Source organism: Neurospora crassa, linkage group IV (assembly GCF_000182925.2).
Source record: "Neurospora crassa OR74A linkage group IV, whole genome shotgun sequence".
NCBI classification, from domain to species: domain Eukaryota; kingdom Fungi; phylum Ascomycota; class Sordariomycetes; order Sordariales; family Sordariaceae; genus Neurospora; species Neurospora crassa.
In genome coordinates this window covers 402,424-420,300 of record NC_026504.1, presented here as the reverse complement: position 1 = coordinate 420,300, position 17,877 = coordinate 402,424, and the positions used below count along the sequence as shown (strand labels likewise).

The window sequence follows — 17,877 nt, the reverse complement described above, 5'->3', positions numbered from 1 at the left end:
TAAGAAAAACACCAAGGCATGACAGTGGTTCCTGGTCATAACAACACTTACCGACCTCTAGGTATGATTGTAGGTCCTATTGCTATTTGACCAATCTTGTGATTCTGTACGTGATAACGACAAGTAATCGACCGTTCGCAAGCTTCACGGGAGTGGATATGCTATCAGACAACTGATGAAACTGCCATAAACGTTGCAAGGACTATTCTATCTCCAGCTGCTAGCAATCCATACCATGATGTCTCGGGGGGGTATTGACACCGCCGTCTCTCCAAGCAAACTTTGCAAGTAATTTTACTTTTTGTACAGAAACCAAACCACAAAGCCTTCCTTTCCACTCGCCCCCTTTTCTTGTCAATAGTCAAAAGTCAACAGCCAACAGCCCATCTAAGAACCATTACCCATAAACTCCCTCAACTGCAACTCGGTAATACCCTCCTTGACCCCACCCACCACGCCCGCCACCTTGAGGATACTCTCCTCAAAGTCCCTCAACACCGCCGCCAACTCCACCACCCGCTGATCAACCTGGCCGCCCTCCCCATTCACACCACCATTCTCCATGTCCAGCTGCATCTTCTGGCTCGCCGCCGCCCTCTGCAACTGCTCCAGCACATTACCCTGCACGCCATGCAAATGCACCTCGATCTCGCCCAAGTTGTCCTCAAACCGCTTCATCATCTCGTCCATCTCGTCCGCCGTCTTGCTGAAATACCCAATCAAATCCTGATTACTTTCCGCATCGTCGACCTCTTCTTCGTCTGCCATCTCCTGCTCCGTCTTGCCTCCTCCTCCTTTTCCTCCTGCACCTCCTACTCCTGCACCGCTACCACTTCCACTACCTGCCGACTTGCCGCCGGTCGTAGCAACACTCTTTGTCTTTGCGGTTCCAGCACCACCAGTACCGTTCTGACCATCTTCACCAACTGAAGCCTGTCCGCCTGCGGAGCGAGACGCAGACGACCACAAACCAGCCTGCCAATACCCCCCCGGCAAACGCAGCTGGTCAATCGCCTTGAAACTCAGGCGCGCATTGGCAGCGTCCTTTTTCACAGTTTCTTTGAGCGAGGCAATAGCCAGCACGTCACTGTTCAAAGCACTAGCTGCGCCTTCGGACTTGCGAGACACAAAGGAGACGTCCAAAGGGATGGAAGACAGCTGTTGTTCGTGACCCGGCATGAAGGCGTTGATGGCGTTGCAGTCGGAAATGCACTTTTGGATGGACTCGTCGATTTGCGTCAGTTGGGATTGGAGGCTGTCGGTCAGGTCGGAGAAGCGCGTGGTGGAGCGCAGGTTGGGGAGGTCGACTTTGCTGCCGGCGTTGGCGTTTTGTTGAGCGGTGGTGGTGCCCTGGCCGAGGGAGAGGGAGAGACCACCGCCGCCGGACGTGGTGGTGGGTTGAGTGGCCGTGGTGGTGGTGGAGGGTTGGGTGGTGCCGCTGAAGAGAGTTGGTTAGTTGGTTGGGAAATGGACATTGGGATAAGCAAGGGCTAACTGGAGGAGAAGAATGGAAATGGGGATGGGGAGACGTACAAAAGGCTGGTGGTGCCGGTTGTGGTGGCGGGCTTGGAGCCAAAGAGAGAGGTGGTGCCGCCGGTGCCACCGAATAGAGAGGTTGTCTGCTGCTGCTGCGGCTGTTGCTGTTGCTGTTGCTGTTGTTGCTGCTGTGGCTGACCAAACAGGCTGGTGGTGGTGCCGGTGGTCTGTTGAGCTGGCTGGGCAGTGCCGAAGAGGGAGGTGGTGGTGCCCGTCTGTTGGGCTGGTTGAGCAGTGCCGCCGCCAAAAAGCGAAGTCGTCTGCGTCGGTTGTTGTGCCGTCGCGCCGACGCCGCCGCCGCCGAAAAGGCCACCGCCCGTCGCGGCGGGGGTCGTCGTGGTTCCTCCTCCTCCGAAGAGAGACATTTGTTGTTGCTGTTGTTGCTGTTGTGGTTGTTGTTGTTGCGCCGGTTGACCAAAGATCCCCCCACCAGTATTATTCTGCTGTTGCTGAGCAGGCTGGCCAAAGATTCCTCCTCCTGTCTGCTGCTGCTGCTGCTGCTGCTGTTGTTGTTGTGGTTGTCCGAATAAACCTCCGGTCGACTGCTGCTGTTGTGGCTGCTGTTGTGGTTGCTGGCCAAAGAGACTCGGTGTTTGTTGCTGCTGCTGTTGCGAAGGTGCTCCTCCTCCAAACAAACCTCCACTGGCTGGAGTCGGTGCTCCTCCAAACAAGGATGCCGTGTTTTGCGGTTGCTGGGCGGTTGCCGTGCCAAAGCCGGTGCCGGTGCCGGTGGACTGTGCGGGCGTGCTTCCACTGCAGTGAGTGATGGGGGGCAGCTGTCAACAACAATACTTTGTACTAACAGCCGCCAGTCTTGGGACGAAAGACAAAGACAACTCACAACAGATTGGCAGTGCCGGTGTTGATACTGAGCCCGCCGGGACCACTGGCTGAACGGAACATGTTGAAAAGTGCCCTGAAATTCTGTGTATGCCAGGGATGGGCTTGTTACAAGGTCGGGCAACGCGACTCGGGTGGAAATGCGATCCGTGGCGTCGTGAAATGTGGAGATGTCTGACGCGGTTTTGACTTTGAAAGGCACATAGGACAGGACAGAACAGGACAGGACAGGACAGCCAAGTGCCGGGTAGGCAAGCAACACACGGACCACTTGACTCTGGTTGACGTCGCGCTTTCAAGCACCAGAACACGCGCCTGACCGCCTGCCTAAAATGTACCTACTTTCTACTAGTGTACAAATACATACAAACAGCCAAGACCATTTCGCCGCATTATCCAATTATCCAATCGTGTAGTAGCAGCCAAGCCCAACCTCACCTTCTCTATATACTTACAGTAGCTGGGCGGGTCAACTGCAAGGGTAGGGTGTTAGTGTCTTTCGCGGGCGGTCTCCACGTAAAACCTCGGCCACACTACCCAAATCATAGCGCACGGACCGAAACCAGGGTTTTCACCCGCAAAACAATTGTTAGCACTATCTGAATTTCGCGGTTTTTCTGTTAGTACATTCCTATATAGCCGGTTTCGCGCTTTCGTGTACTTTTCGTGTAAAGAGTTCTAAGGGGGGGTCCCGGGGGGCGCAGCCCCCTGGCATCAAAGTGAATAAAAGCAGCCCAAAATCCAATTATATAGAGGTATTAGCAAGCTACAACTTAAGATCCAGCCCTATACGGACCAATTCAAAATCCAGCTCTACACGTAATAGCCCAGAATCCAGCCTTGCATCTATACGGAAGGGTGCGGCGTGCCGCCCCGAACACTAGTGTCATTATACTTCACCTTCGCGGCCCAGCAAGCATCATCTTTCCACTTACACCAAACATCCAAATCACCATACGTATTTGACCAAGAACCCACGTCAAAAATGGACATCGACGAAGACGAGGATTTCTACGCTCCCGACGAGCCCCAGGCCGCTCCGCCCACCACAGCCGCGACCACCACAACCCCCGCCACCACCACAACCACAGCAGCTCCCACCACCACCACTACCACCACATCAACTACCACAGCATCAGCGCCGCCCACCACCACAAGCTCATCAACAAAACCTGAAGACGAGCTTGAGGAAGGCGAAGAGGAAGATGAAGGCGGCGGCGCCATGGACGAAGACGACGACTCGGACATTGACATCATCACGGAGCGCAAAGACGGGTCCGCCCCTCCTCCGCCCGTCCAGAGTCGCTACAGCGAGATCCGCAACATTCCGCAGCGGGCAGCGGCCAACGATAACGGAGTTAAGACCGCGCCTGTGAAGAAGTCGGATGGTACCAACAGCAATAGCAACAGCAGCAGTAACAAGTTCGGTGGTGGCGGTGGTATTGGAAACGAACAAAAGACGAGACAGGGAAGTGGTGCGGCAGGTGGTAGTGGCGCAGAGCTCCCTCCTGTAAGGACGTCCAAGATCGAAGTGGATGGGATTCCGGTTTACAAACCTGTTGGCAAGCCGATTACGGGTGTGGTTATTGATGAGGGTAGTTCTTTTTTCCTTTCCTTTCCTTTCCTTTCTTACCATTCTGTGTTTTGGAACAATTGTTGACAAGCTGCTTGCAGACCTCCCTGAAAACGACAAACCGTGGCGCAAACCCGGCACCGACCTCTCCGACTACTTCAACTACGGCTTCGACGAGTTCACCTGGGCCCTGTACGCCCAGAAACAAGAAGCCCTTCGCGGCGAGTACAACGCCGAAGCCATCGCCGCCAACAACAAGAAGATGATGGAGGAAATGACCAACATGATGATGATGGGCGGCATGATGCCTCCCGGCATGGGCGGTCCCGGTGGCCCCGGCGTTGGTCCGGCCGGCCCGGGTGCCATGGGTCCTGGTGGTCCTGCTGGTGCTGGTGGCATGGGCGGACCGGGCGGTGGTCTGGATGGCATGCCGCCCGAGATGCAGGCTATGATGCAGCAGATGATGGGCGCCGCGGCGGCGCAGGGTATGGATCCGAGCCAGATGGGCCAGATGGGCATGGCGGGCGGTCCGGGCGATATGGGTGGTATGGGAGGCATGTTTGGTGGTCCTGGTGGTGGTCCGGGTGGTCCAGGAACTGGAGGTATGGGTCCTGGCGGTCCTGGTGGACAAGGTGGTCAGGGACAGCAGTTTGGAGGTGGGTTTGGTGGAAACCAGGGACAGGGTGGTTATGGTGGCTATGACCAGATGGGTGGTGCGGGTGGTGGAGGAAGGGGTGGTAGGGGAAGGGGAAGAAGGTGGTAGGGGCACTGGTGATCCCGCTTCCGCTGAAGCGCTTCTTTTTTTTCCTTTTCTGTTTGTTAATGTATGATACTGAGATACCTATTTGTGGCCCAATGCCCCGAATCAATGGCTGGCCGGTGGGATGGATGGGATAACGGTTCACAAAATTATGAAAGTTCTTTGCTAACAGGCGGCTGGTGTTTTGCCCTCAATCTGTCCACGTGGATGAGAAAAGGCTGGCACTGTATTTTTTTTTATCACGGATAGTACTCGATCATCACGTCACTCAGCCTTACGACCACAATCACACAAGTAATAGACTTCTTTCATTCCTTCCATTGTTCTTCCACCACAACTACCTCTAGATTGTTCCATTGGCCACTCCCAAACCATCCTGTCTACGATCTCCCCGCTACCTTCGTCAACCGCCTCGCCAGGGGCAAAATGTTCAATCTTCCAGTATTCCAGCTCAACAGCGCGCCAACATGTTTCATCACCGTGTTGTTGAATCAAGGCCTCTAGGACGCCTGGCCTCACGGACTTACCTCAATCCTCCCAACGGGGACCAACCCTCAGTCCTCTCCTCAATGGTCCTCCAGCCCCTAGCTTAGGGTCCGCGTCCTGCCATTCAACCAGTTACCTATTGAGGACTGTTGATGGAATCCTGCACATGGTGATCTGGGCTGAGGGTTATACCTACGCTTCGTATAACTACTGCCCGACATGGAGGTTCCGTGCTGGAGAAGCTGTCACTGGAGGAGCTGTCACTGAGCACTGGGCACGGCAGGAGAATGAAAAAAAAAGCTTTGGTCAAAGTAGCTGTCCAATTCCATGATCCCAGTTTCTAAAGACAACGAAGGAATGATCCACCTCAAATATCTCGAGGTTCAAATGACTGTCAGCGCCCTTCAAAGCGCCCCAATGGCTCATGGAGAACGGAGTATTTGCTGAGTTGTCTCGGCTTTGATGAGTGACTGGTGGATAGGTAGGTAGGTATAGCAGCATTGAGTTGTATTGCATAGGTAGGTATTGTATAGCCCAGGATTGGGGAACTGAATGAGCGTCCGTACCTACTGGCGGCTGAAACATACCTAGGCAGGTAGGGTTTGTGACGAATTCGGCCGCCTGTGTGCCCTATCCCAAGGAGGTCCGGTCCACGTTTATACCTAGGTAGGTAGGTAGGTAGGGAGGGGATGTTAGACGGGCAAGCTAAGGTAGGTAGGTAATACCGGTTGTGTGACGAGACAACTGTTGCCATTGTAGGTCTGGGGCTCCAATGCATTCCAGGCTTCCAGTCCGCCGAGCTCGGGTTCGAACAGTTGGAGAGTCCAAGTTCAGCCGCCTGAACTTCGTACACTCCGCAGGCGTGGTTCTGAAGGACTGGAGCCCGAGTTTGGTTGCGTCAAAAGCCAGAGTGCCGTCATCATAAGCCCGCATGTTGCTCCCCATGTTGACCAGCCGATACGGTCTGGGTTTGAGACTCATAATCATGAAAAGACAATTGAGTTGGCAGATCGGAGTTGATGTCAGCGGAAAAGAAAAAGGTATGAGGGCTGGAATCGTTATCGTGTTACCCAGGATTAAAATCGAGATAGCTTTGCCCAGGACTATCACTTCGAAATCCCAAATATCCCGAGGGCGGCGGGGGCCTCTTCCATGCGGCGGTATCGAACATGGAATCGTCATCTCCCAAGGACGACATGATGCCGTTTAAAGAGGCGGTATTGCCCATTAGATCATTAATGGGAGTTTTGGAGCGAATGCTTCAAATGGCTGGTTACGAGGCCTCGTATGGTTGATTGCCGGGGCATTGCTCATAGACGTTTCAGCGGGTGTCGAGGCAAACGCTGAAAAAGGGAAGGTTGTGCGGTCTTGGATTCAAGGGTGGTCCGGCTAGACGAGGCCTCAATCCACTAGCGTGCTCCTATGCACCACTGATGGATGGTGAGTGGCCTCGTGACTTGCGTACCTACCAACCAGTCCCAGATCAGGATATACTTCTTCAAGTCAGACATTTCCCTGACCCGCTTCACTTGAGTATGGGTGGACTTCTGGCTCTTTGCTCTTTCCCTGCTTCTTGCCTGTTTTGCTCTTCGCCTTCTCTTGGCCTTTCGACCATACCTACCGGGCTCGGCAACCATCCCGTCGAAAATGTCTTTGTGTAAAAGCTAGAGGTACCGACCTCTAGGTAGTGTGTGCTGGTACCTCTAGACTGGCCGAGGTGATGCGGTTGACACATTGATGTGGTGATGATGAATGGGATTACGGTTGGTGTGGTGGATATTCGGAGTTCGTTACTGGGTGAGGTTGGTATATACCTATATGACGGCAAACATTGATGATGGCGGGCCTTAGACGAGCTCCATTCTTCTGTTTGGAAGGCCGCCGAAGGAGGGTTCGTCAGGAAACTCGGGTATTGTCGATGGTTTTTGTATGATCGGTCATATATAGAGGTACAGGGGATTGTATGGGAATTGAGGAAGTCTCTCTGAGACCATAGAGACTGACATGACTGGGTAGAAATCCGAGAGATAGAGTATCGAACAGCGGGGATGGAAGTCTTTAAATACCTCTATCACTGAGTGTCAGAGGTCATCCCTGAAGTATGGTCAGCTTGTGGGGACGACTAGGTAGTCACCCAGTTGAAGCAACCTAAGGGAGTAATATGGGGAGAGGGAAAACAGAGTCAAGAAACGGTTTAGTCACAAAGCAATACCTATTACAAAGGTGACTCATCAACATGGCTATGACCGACAGACATACACGTGAAACACTATTGAGTTGGTGATTGATTCGAATTGTGAAATGAGTTCTATCTACTGTAGACCGTCTGTCGAACCATAAGCAACTGGAACATATGACTAGGTACCTGACTGGAGGAGACATTTGCTGCTCCTCGTTCTCCTGGAGCAATTTGCCTAAGGTACAAATTCTTCTGATGCACCTGGTAATGGGATTGTATTTGTCGTATGGCACCTAGGCATTGGTCTCCTCCTCAGCCTCCTTCTTGGACGTCAGATAAACGTTATTGCTTGCTCCCTCTATGAATACCTAGGAGTTGTAGAGGTCCCTTCCAGCCAGTCACTTGGTCCCTTTTTCGGCGGGCCTGTGGCTGGCGTTGGTCATAACACCGATGGCCTGGGAGTTGAGCTTGCGCTGCACCAGCGAGTACTTCCATGTCCTTCCACCTCAATGTCATGGCTTCCATTATGCTCTGCAACCCTCCATTGCTCCAATGGCGTAGACGATGCAGCCAATACAGAAGATGTCAAGTAACCGCGACAACCGTCAAGTCCCAAAATGAACGGGTCCTTCGAGTACCCTCGTATCAAACAAAAACAGGGTTCACGACTCATCCTCGTTGCTGTTGACTTCTTCGCCGTCCTTCCACTGTTGTTGAATCCAGTAGTCCCAGTCAAAGTCATAATCCGGAACGGTCTCTTGGGAATTGTTGTTTGCAGCAAGGGTTAAAGCAGCAGCACCAGGAGCAGAAGGTGCAGCATCCCAAGTTTGTGTCTCCGGCACCTGAGCCATGAAGCCTGTGTAATCGTAGGGTTCTCCAAAGGATGGTGTAGGTCCAAACGGGGCCGTAGGGTGTGTGGAAAGCTCAGCTGCCTGGGAGCTCCGTACTAAAGAGGCCGGGTTTATACCGATTGGGGCACCAGACGAGCCCATACCGTTGTTGGACAAGATAATGTTGCTATTGTTGTACTCCAACGTATTGGCTTGTCCGCCAAGCTCGGGTTCGAACAGTTGGAGTCCGAGTTCAGCCGCCTGAGCCTCGTACTCCTCCGCCATCCTCTCTAGAGGGCTTTTCTCCACCCTTCGACGTTTTTTAGGCCTCTCCAAGGCCTGGGCGATAGCTGCATTAGGCATCACTTCACCAGGGTGCTCCTATGCACCACTGATGGTGGGTGGCCTCGTAACATGCGTGGCTTCGTGGGTTTGGGGTCGGTTGGCCTCCTTGGCCTTGCTTGTTACATTGGACGCCGGGATCTTCCGTTTCTTCTCGGCAAGAACCTTTTGACCGGCTTTGACTTGACGGGTCCGTGTTCTGTTGGTGCCCTTGTTGGTTATCTTGGTCTGACAACGCAAGCAATATTAGCATTTAACTACTCTCAGAGACCTCTTATGGCCAAGGACGAAGGTATCTCACATTAATCTCTTGCTTAGGGTGCGCGCTAGCGCGGGCGAGGTAGTGAACCTCTGTCGAGTTCACGACAGCTGCCTTTGACCGCTGAATGCAAACCACCGATTAGCAAAAGCTCTCCAGTACTTAACTACATTCAAGTCAGGTACAAATCCCAACCCGGGATGTGACTCACAGAAACAAGCTCGCGGACGGACCGAACTATATCGTAATATCCCGCGTAATCTCTCGCTCCCTTTGGGTAGGTCTCGTGGGAGTACGGGGCCGTGATTGGGGTACCCAAGGCCTCGTTCTCGACATGGTGCTAGATAAAGTCAGCACCAAAACCGCTCAGATCGGAGTACGGCGGTGTTCCATAGACACTCACCACTAAATCCCAACTCAAAGCGAACTTGCTCAATGGGGAGATGCGTCTGACCCTCATGACCTGAGGATGAATCTGAACTTCCTTCTCAGTTTTGGCGATGGTGCTATTCTGAGGATGAACCGCCTTCTTCTTCTTTCCGGCGTTGGTGCTGTTCGCCTGCAAATGTCTATCTTCCTCCTCTTCATCGGCGACGATTGTCTCAACCATGTCTTCCGGCTCTTCAATAATGGCGTCATAAAAGAGCTGGGCAATTTCAGCTCGTCGTTCGAAGTTCGTCGGGACATCTCCTGGATTTGCCTGTACCGGCCGCCTTGTTATGGATCGGTACCAATGACGAAATGCCAAAACGTCACTCCAGGATTGGACTAGGTTCGCTGGCAGAGGACGATGATTCGGCTCCTCCTTTGTCTCTCGCGGTGTGGAACGTCGGTTTTCTCTCTCAGCGGCGGTCAGGTACTGCTCGAGGCCAATGAGGAACGGCTTCGTCTGGCCGAGCTTCGCGATTCCCTGGTCTAGTAGGTCGATGCCTTGGAGGAAAGAGCACCATTTGTAGACCTCCCATGCAAGGTTGACTCCTGTAAGGAGCGTGTTGTCCGAGAGTTGGGGGTTGAAGAGAGGATTTTGGACGATCTGAGCAATCGCTTCTAATGTCCGCGTAACTCCGTTGCGGTCGACCAGATTGTCGTAAATACGGTCGATGAAAATCCAGCATTGTATCTTGTCTTGGCGCGTCAAGTCGTCCCTTTTCATGAACTCGACGAGATCGAAGGGATTTTGAGGGCCAAAGGCCGGTCCGTTGGCAGGCTGGGACATTTTGGATGAGCCGTGTGTAGTCTTATAAATGCTTTGTCTAAATATCATATGTCAGTATCCTAGCCTAGGCAGTAGAGTCCCGAACATTCACAGGAAGCTTGTAGAGAATTCCAAGAAATGAAAAAGGGATGCTCATGAAAATGACTGAGTAGCGGCGGGGTACCTGCCGACCCCTCACTAAAGATGTCGGTGACGGTAAGGTGAGAAGGTCTGAGGAAGTGAGCTTGGAGTGATTACCGACTACCAGGGATATCGGAAACAAAGTAAGACCTTGATCTTCTGAGACTGGAGTAGACCAGAAGCAGAAAACGACGATCGTTTCGAAGAAGTGATTGTGAAATAGCTCAAGGCACGGAAAGTTGACGAGGGAAGGGAAGGGACAAGGAGGGGCACCAAATGACAGTACTGACTCTATTGTCGACGGACCAGTATCACAACCAGGCGCTGGGCTGATCAAGGCGACCGACAGGCAAGAGACTGGACGAGGTGCAGAGGGAATCTTCACGAACAGTAGGGAAAGAAGTCGTTGTCGACGTCGACATAATCGACAGTCACTGGCAAGGAGAAGTGATCGCTGGACTTACTTCTGATATGTTATGCTCTACGAGCTCGCTGATCAGTCTCGATATTTTGGTAGTCGAAAACGGTGCGTTGCTCGTAGGTGCGGAAATTCGGGTGAGGTTGGAAAGTTTTGGAGGAAGAAATTTCCAAAAGGGGTGGCTGCAAGAAGGGAATTTGTAGGGCGGAAATATATAGAGTGGGTAGGGAAGGTTTTGAGGCTGAACAACTGGATGTGATTTTTGGCACCTGAGAACGTCAAGGACGGGAAGGAGCGCACAGGGCAACCGACACTCAGCCAAGCAGATCGCAGGATTTGTTTGGAAGGTTTGGCACTGAACAGTCGGCAGACACTCGGTCATAGAACAGGTGCTAGGCCACTTACGGTCAACTTGTTCTGCTCAAGGTTCTCTAGTACGAACGATGAAGGGATGTTTTTTCTCTTCTGTCTTGATTTGCTCAGTACTGGTCCTCGTATTCTTCTTGAAGAGGTACTTGCCATCTAAATGATATATCCGTGTGTAGGACTCATCCCACTCTTCGTACACAGGGCTCGCGTTCCTTCCGTTTGTACCTCTAGATCTTGATCCCGCGGGCTCGTTCATACTGTAATGCCAGCCGCCAGCGTTGACGCTGAAGCGCTGGACTGCAAAAATCCCATCATAGCGGGACACGGTACCCAGAAAGCACCAAGTTTTGACGCATTTGAACGTATCTCAACGTGGAGGGGAGGGGCAGGGTTGAAGAAACCAAGCAGGCAAGGCGGCATACTGATCGGAGAACACCCTGCTCCAGGAGAGCTTCAGCAGCTGATGCGTGATCGGTGGTAAACCTCCATGTGTATTCAAGAGCCCCTAGCTCTCATCAAACACTCGTTTGTTGCTGAACCGAATGTACCACTGATTCTTTTACTGAAGGACAGGTGAAAGTAAAGTAGAAAGCAATCCGTAACCCGACTGCTGAAGCAATGCACGCTCGTCTCTCGAAATCAGAAGTGCCAGACCGGCGGGAGCCAGCGTTGTTACTGTGCCATGGACAGATTCGCTGTCGATAGCACGCATTGAACAATATCTCCTCCCATTTCGGCCCCCAAAACCTTCGCTGGCTGCCGATTCGATGCTCGACCCTACTTGACGTTCGACTCCCCGCAATTTATTGCTTGACTCGAGAATCTGGTGTTCGTTGATGGCCAACACTGCCGCTTGACGCGTAACTTATACTCGACCGAGTACTGTACTCGACCGAATACTGCCGACTATTCGTCGTAGTCTCTCACGAGCAGTAGCTGAAGCTTGAGAAGACACGACAGAAGCTCGACGACGATTGCCGCACCGTAGAGTCAGTCACTAGAGAGCAACAAGAATATAAACCGAGAACTGGGCCCCGAGAAACGAGAATATGTTACAGATGAAGGAGAAGATAGAGTCGAGTCCTGCGATACGGCCACTACAGTAGCTGACGAGAAGCACGCGGCGAGAAAACAAGAGAATCGGCGACGGAGCAAGATCGGCCAAGGGAATCGAACGATGATGGAGAACAAAGACAACGACGACACGACAAAAAATTCAAGACTAGAGACTCTCTTCAAGTTGGCTACTCGACAGTCTTGTTCCGACAAAGACCATTGTTCACGGCGACGCCATGGCCCATTGTTCTGGCCTAGGTCGACTTCCTTGGCGAGAACAGGGAAACCAAGGGAACGATCAAGCGAGGTTCTGAAAATCTGCCACCCACGCAAGCGAGAAAACCCTGGCAGCAGTCCAGAATGGTCGCAGTTACAACCCGACACGGCACCCCGCGATCAGGAGAAAGCGAAATTGATAAGTAGGTAGTCTGAAAAGGGTAGCGACTGTGACCGCTACGAGAGCGTACATAGGGGGCAAGACAATGGGCTGGAAGCAGAAAAACACCAAAGAGGGCCCAGGAAAGACAAATGATTGTGGTCTCCTGGCTCGAGGCACGAAAAGAATGGTCAAGGTTGACGAAAGCAACAAGTAGAGCTCAGGATACTTAGCAGCCGCCGTGACCACTTGTGCCAAACGGTATCGCAAACCGCCTTGGCAATCATGTCGCTCGTCTCCAAAATCCCAAGCTCCCTTTGTTGGTTTATCAATCCGTAGCCCACACCGTAGCAAGTGGCGCCAGCCGCTTGGCCCCAACCAGTGCTCGTCGCTTCGATGACTATACCGTTGGCCTCTGCATACGGAGCTCGCGTTGCCGGACTTCTGGCATGCTCTGCCTGTATTGCCTCAACAAGGCCATTAATATGTGAAGCAATGAAGCAAAAGGAACTGGCCTCACTATGGCCAAGAGCGCAAGGCGAGCGAACCCCTCTCGGTCGAGCCACTTGGGTTGTAACAGGCCGTCACTCCAGGAACGCCTAGGCCGGAGGGTTGAGAATTTCCGTTGTTCACGGGCCACGACAATGTTGTCCATTGGTGGTCAAGTCAGCCGGGCAAAAGGGATAGATCCGAAGTAATGATCAATGTCGTCTTCGTGACATAACAAGCAAGTAAACTGTAAACGAGCTTTGTGATGTCGTGATCATCGTGGTGACTTGCGACGTCTAGCGAGACCTGAGACGGAACTAAGAGCAAGAGAAACAGAATCGAAGCAACAAGTCGGCACTTGCTCACCAGCAACGACAGAGGAAAGGGGGGCGACAACGAAGTCAAGTTTCTTCCCATGCACGCCACTAAGACAGACGAGGAAAGAGCACGACAAATCCCGGTTGAAAGAAAGATTTAGGTAGTTGCAGGAACTGCATCGGTAGTTCAGACAGGAGCAGACTGACAAAGGCATCGCTCCTGCTTCTTTCACATGCCTTTACCGAAGTCGGAAGCACAGCTGCCAAGGATGGGTACTAGAATCAGGTGGGCGAACTGGGAAATTAAACGAGAGCTGAAGGGAAAGAGCGACGACTAGTCTGGTCAGGCCGTGAAGTCCATCCCGTCAGGGGCACTTGCAAGTGCCAGTGGCAAAGGCATCATGGAGACTGCGAAGGCGAGAGGTCGGATGTGGAGAGACGTTGTTCGTGCCAGTTGAGTTGATGAGATAGATGAAGGAAAGAGAAAAGCTGATGTGATGACTTTTGTCCAGTTCAGTAATTTGGATTCTGAAATAACCAGCATGATGCCACTGCCAATTCAGCAGCAGTGTGAAGTGTGTCTTTGTTCCTGAATCCCACGCCGTATTAACATCTGCCGATCAACATACGTGACGTGCAGCAAGTTGTCGGTTGATGCTATGCATTCCCTCTGGTTCATGTCGGAGACCAACTTGTCCCCTAGCGGCTTTACTCCGGCCAGTCGAGAGTTATAGACTGAAGCTACGATGTAACCGAACACCTCGCCACGGAGTATGGAAACCTCCCATGAACATCGATATGCAGGAACAATGTCTGTGTACACTCCCTTTTACTCGTGCCACAGTCAACTTTGTCGAAATCTCGTGCACTTCCAAGTCCAAGCCCCTAACCACCTATTTAAGTAAACAACAAAGCGCACAGTAACCACCAGCTCAACTCTCAACTGGAACAAAGTAAACTACCGGGTAAGCGACTGGAATCAAGATATTTAATCCCAAAATGGAAGCTCCCGTCTCGCAGTCGACATTGAGCATGTTGCTGACATAATCACATCATACCCCCCAGCCCGACAACCCCCAGAACATTACTAGCTACTAACGACATGTCATTTGCCAAGAAAAGTGGTCGCCGATATTTATCCCATGCAAGTGCAATACGACCGATGGCTGGATGCAACACCGTGGACGCCACCACCACCACACGGCACGGCACTGCGCCCCTGGAATGCTTGGCTGGAGGCTCAACGGGCCCCCCCCATGTGTTTGGTGGCTGCATTTCCGCTTCGCTTCGACGACGACGTCCCAAGACGCTGGTAAATGAGGCCGCGCGTACGCTTTCAGGGAATCGGTATAAAAAGGGAAGGTGTAGTAGCAGAACCAGGAAACTTTAGATCGTCACAAGAAAATAGTTTGTTTGATGTGTGAATGCCCCCCCTTGTTTCTTGGAGTACATATAGCGTACACTACCATCCATGCAAGAAGTGTGTCGACACCTGCATACCTACCTAGAGAGAGGTACCTATCTTTCTGGAATCTCGGTCGTAATTCTTTTATGTGGATAATTCAGGGTTTATCAGCCAATACCGTCAAGTTGACAAAGAAGATGGCTGCATATGCAGCTAGCCAAGGAGCAAGCTTAAAACGCCTCTAGTACATAACAAGTGAGGCCTTCCCCGATTGAGACTTGAACTCACTCTCCGTCACGAACTGCGAAAGAACCGAAAGATGTAAGCGGCAAGTGATGGCGGTAGTTTACCTACCTACCTAATCCCAAACCGCAAACCGCAAGCCGCAAACTGCAAACTGCAAACCATCGATCCGGCGACATGACCCGGCGACATGACTCGACAAGACATCATTAAAGTTCTTACGTGTGACACTTACTACCAAGTACTCTACCGTCGCTCGCCCCAAGCGAGACACACCACTATTAGTCCCGTCACCCCCACCCACATACCTCCGGCTGTATAGGCGAGGCGAGTTGAGTTAAATGTGACCTTCCTCAAACACCAATCCCGCGCCCCTATGTCGTTACTATCACAAACGAAGACCCTTTACACATCCGAAGGTAGAACTATCAAGGACGATCAAGTGGTGCCGCTTCCCTTACTGCTAAGTGCTAAATCACCGATATCTCCACAGTCGCCCATTCCATTGGGAGAGCTGCGGCGGCTGATTGGAATCCCAGTGGGCAGATCACTTCCCTCATCAAGCGGGTGATATCTGTAGTGTAGTGTGTACCTGGTGTAGTGTAGTATCAAGTTAGCCGATAGTTACTACAGGTATGTAGCAGTCCCGCGGAGTGAGTGAGACACGGTAGGTAGGTAGGTAGTAATGAGTGTAACTGGACCGAGACCCCCCCTGAGGCGAGGACTGGGGGGGACTGGGGGGTGACTGGGGGGGACTGGGGGAGCAAACCCACATACCAGGTAATCGATACGAGCACAAGATGGTGTAGTGTAAGTGTAGGTTCCGAAACGGAGCCCCCAGACTTGAACCCCGGAAGAGAAGAGAAAACCTCGTCGATTGACGTTTCTTCAAGTTCTGTGCGTAGGTCGCAAGCAAGTAACGCAACGCAAGTCGGGACCAATCGCAACCATTACCATAACCATAACCATTAACATTAAACCACAACCGTCCTCTTAAGGTCCCGTCGTGAACGTTGATTCCAAAAAACGTGCCATCAATGTGCACGACTTACTGCCCGCAACTGCGTGTTAAATGTTCTACCTTACCTATAGAAGCACGGACGGCAGGTATTCCGGCCGCCAGCCAGCCCGCCAGACCCTTCCGCCCTTCCGCCAGACCCTTCCGCCCGCCCTTCCGCCCGCCAGGTGTAGACTAGACCCTGATGATTCCGCTGTTAATATCGCTAAAGTATGCGGGCACTTAATGAGCTGGTTGCTGCTCTCTCTCCTACAACAGTTTAGCGTTGTATATCGTTCCGTACTTCCGGGAAATTTAGGCGGGTGGGGGGGGGGGGGGGGGGGGGGGATGGGAGATGGGGGACACTTTATCCTTCTTGGGGAAAACGCTTCAAGTTTCTTTTTGAAGAAGAAGAGGAAAAAGCAGTAGAAGAAAAAAAAGAAGACGGAACCGGGACCGAATTCCGCGGCGCGGCGTGGTGTCCGCTATCTACCTACCAAAGAGACATAGCGGGGGGGAGGAGGAGACGGGGAGAGGGGACGGCGGACAACCGCCGCGCGGCGCGGTGCGGTACCTAGGTGGGTGGGTGGGAAAGGCAGGCAGGCAGGGACTGGGTCACCGGGAAGTCTAGGTAGAACTGGGGATGTGTATGCACAGCCGGTGGTGGACTGGTGGACGGGTGGTGACTGAGGGATGGATGGATGGATGGATGCGGCCGGGGAGAGGGGGGGAAAGAAAGGGAGCTGAACCCGGGCTCCACTAACGGTGGGGGGCAAAACATAAAGAAGGGGAGATGCGAATTCGATAAGCCCGTCTGTGACATTTGGACTAGACTACATGTGATGATGTGGGAAGAGAGAGATAGGAAATAGATGGTCGTTGTTGACTCGGTTGTGCAAGGGAGGTGCCGGTTGTGTGCTAGACGAGGGGGGGGGATAGTAGGTAATGACGGGAGTAGTGTAGTGTAGTGTAGTATAGGATTTGAGGAAGGATATGTTTTAGTGTGGTGTAATACCATAGAAACTCCTCCTTCTTCCCCACAGAAACCTCAAGGGGTGATGAAGGAGATTGGGGCATACTGGCAGCGGAAGACTCGCCGTTGGGAAATTGATTTGCGTAAAGAAAAAGACTCGATTCAGCTCGATCTCGATGAGATGGCGGCTACCGACACGACGGCGTCTTCATCTTCATGTGTACAACCTAACCGTAAAGGTAAGTCAGCATAGCCTAGGTCGGTCCTATGTGTCGCTATAGCCGTCAGATATCATAATAAGGAATGTTATTGCATACTAAGTGACGGAGAGACAGCAATTGCCCATTTCTGTCAAGACACACTGAAACATAAAGGCGGTCAGTCCATCGCCCGGCCGGACTTGGCGATATAGTGTAGTGTAGATATGCTACATAATACCAAAGAAGGGTACGGGTATTCGATGGCCTGGCCGCCTACAAAAGTGGAAAAAGCTCGCTAAGAGAGAGATCAATCACGAAATCCCTTGAATGAAGTTTGTGTAACGCTTCGTGCAGAAAAGAGGGCTGGGGGCCGCGGGGATCATTAAAACAAGACGGGAGACAAGAAAAGAAGGGCCCAATGGTGTGGCTCTGCTTGTAACGAACTGAGCCTTAGTGTCGTTCTCGACCGTGTCGCTGGAAACACTCCAGTCCACTTTTCTTTTTCCCTTGGAGGTTTTGGTGTCCCAGGTGTCTCCACGAATCCCAAGTTTGATGGGTGTGGATGATGGGATCCCATGGGATGGGCACCTGCACTCACATCAAAAGGGAACCAAGAAGTGCCGAGCGCCACCATCTCGTCTCTCTCGTGCCCCTGTACTAGTTTACCCTAGCTTCCTACTACCTACGCTAGACCCTGATGCTGGCTCGTTCACTTCAGTTCGTTAGGTAAGTTCCCAGGTCCAAGGCTCGCTTGGACGTCTGCAGCAGTCCATCAATCAATGGGATGCGGTCCCGACTTGAAGAAAAGTGGAGGCCGCTGGGAGTCGGAGTGGAGACACACATTCGATGCTTAGGTGGTTGACGAAGAAGAGGTCCGAGAGCGAGATGCCTGC

General features: G+C 52.4%; 5 protein-coding genes across 5 annotated transcripts; 1 reads left to right on the top strand and 4 right to left on the bottom strand.

Annotated features, from left to right (window-relative positions):
- Positions 1-95: 95 nt before the first annotated feature.
- On the bottom strand, positions 96-2,553 carry NCU07655 (hypothetical protein). The gene is made up of 3 exons (XM_957689.2): positions 2,378-2,553; positions 1,534-2,289; positions 96-1,438 (listed from the first exon to the last, which is right to left on the bottom strand). The coding sequence occupies exons 1-3, from the start codon at positions 2,437-2,439 to the stop codon at positions 388-390; spliced, it is 1,869 nt and encodes a 622-aa protein (XP_962782.1). The 5' UTR covers positions 2,440-2,553; the 3' UTR covers positions 96-387.
- Positions 2,554-3,068: 515 nt separating this feature from the next.
- NCU07654 (pre-mRNA polyadenylation factor fip-1) lies at positions 3,069-5,072 on the top strand. The gene is made up of 2 exons (XM_957688.2): positions 3,069-3,971; positions 4,051-5,072. Exons 1-2 carry the CDS (start codon positions 3,362-3,364, stop codon positions 4,710-4,712), a joined length of 1,272 nt encoding a protein of 423 aa, XP_962781.1. The 5' UTR covers positions 3,069-3,361; the 3' UTR covers positions 4,713-5,072.
- Positions 5,073-6,422: 1,350 nt separating this feature from the next.
- NCU07653 (hypothetical protein) lies at positions 6,423-6,832 on the bottom strand (the record flags this gene model as incomplete). Its single annotated transcript, XM_957687.1, has 2 exons — positions 6,423-6,538; positions 6,661-6,832. The coding sequence occupies 2 exons, from the start codon at positions 6,830-6,832 to the stop codon at positions 6,423-6,425; spliced, it is 288 nt and encodes a 95-aa protein (XP_962780.1).
- Positions 6,833-8,036: 1,204 nt separating this feature from the next.
- On the bottom strand, positions 8,037-10,021 carry NCU07652 (hypothetical protein; the record flags this gene model as incomplete). Its single annotated transcript, XM_957686.2, has 5 exons — positions 8,037-8,494; positions 8,594-8,774; positions 8,848-8,928; positions 9,017-9,145; positions 9,209-10,021. The coding sequence occupies 5 exons, from the start codon at positions 10,019-10,021 to the stop codon at positions 8,037-8,039; spliced, it is 1,662 nt and encodes a 553-aa protein (XP_962779.2).
- A 2,530-nt stretch (positions 10,022-12,551) lies between these two features.
- Positions 12,552-13,015, bottom strand: NCU07651 (hypothetical protein; the record flags this gene model as incomplete). Its single annotated transcript, XM_957685.1, has 2 exons — positions 12,552-12,818; positions 12,881-13,015. The coding sequence occupies 2 exons, from the start codon at positions 13,013-13,015 to the stop codon at positions 12,552-12,554; spliced, it is 402 nt and encodes a 133-aa protein (XP_962778.1).
- Positions 13,016-17,877: the final 4,862 nt, after the last annotated feature.

Excerpts from the sequence above, each read along its gene's own strand:
- NCU07655 (XM_957689.2), bottom strand. The coding sequence starts at position 2,439 with ATGTTCCGTTCAGCCAGTGGTCCCGGCGGGCTCAGTATCAACACCGGC. Across the intron at positions 2,290-2,377 it reads ACCGGCACTGCCAATCTGTT|TGGAAGCACGCCCGCACAGT; the intron begins GTGAGTTGTCTT and ends CACTCACTGCAG. Across the intron at positions 1,439-1,533 it reads ACCGGCACCACCAGCCTTTT|CGGCACCACCCAACCCTCCA; the intron begins GTACGTCTCCCC and ends AACTCTCTTCAG.
- NCU07654 (XM_957688.2), top strand. The coding sequence starts at position 3,362 with ATGGACATCGACGAAGACGAGGATTTCTACGCTCCCGACGAGCCCCAG. Across the intron at positions 3,972-4,050 it reads GGGTGTGGTTATTGATGAGG|ACCTCCCTGAAAACGACAAA; the intron begins GTAGTTCTTTTT and ends AGCTGCTTGCAG.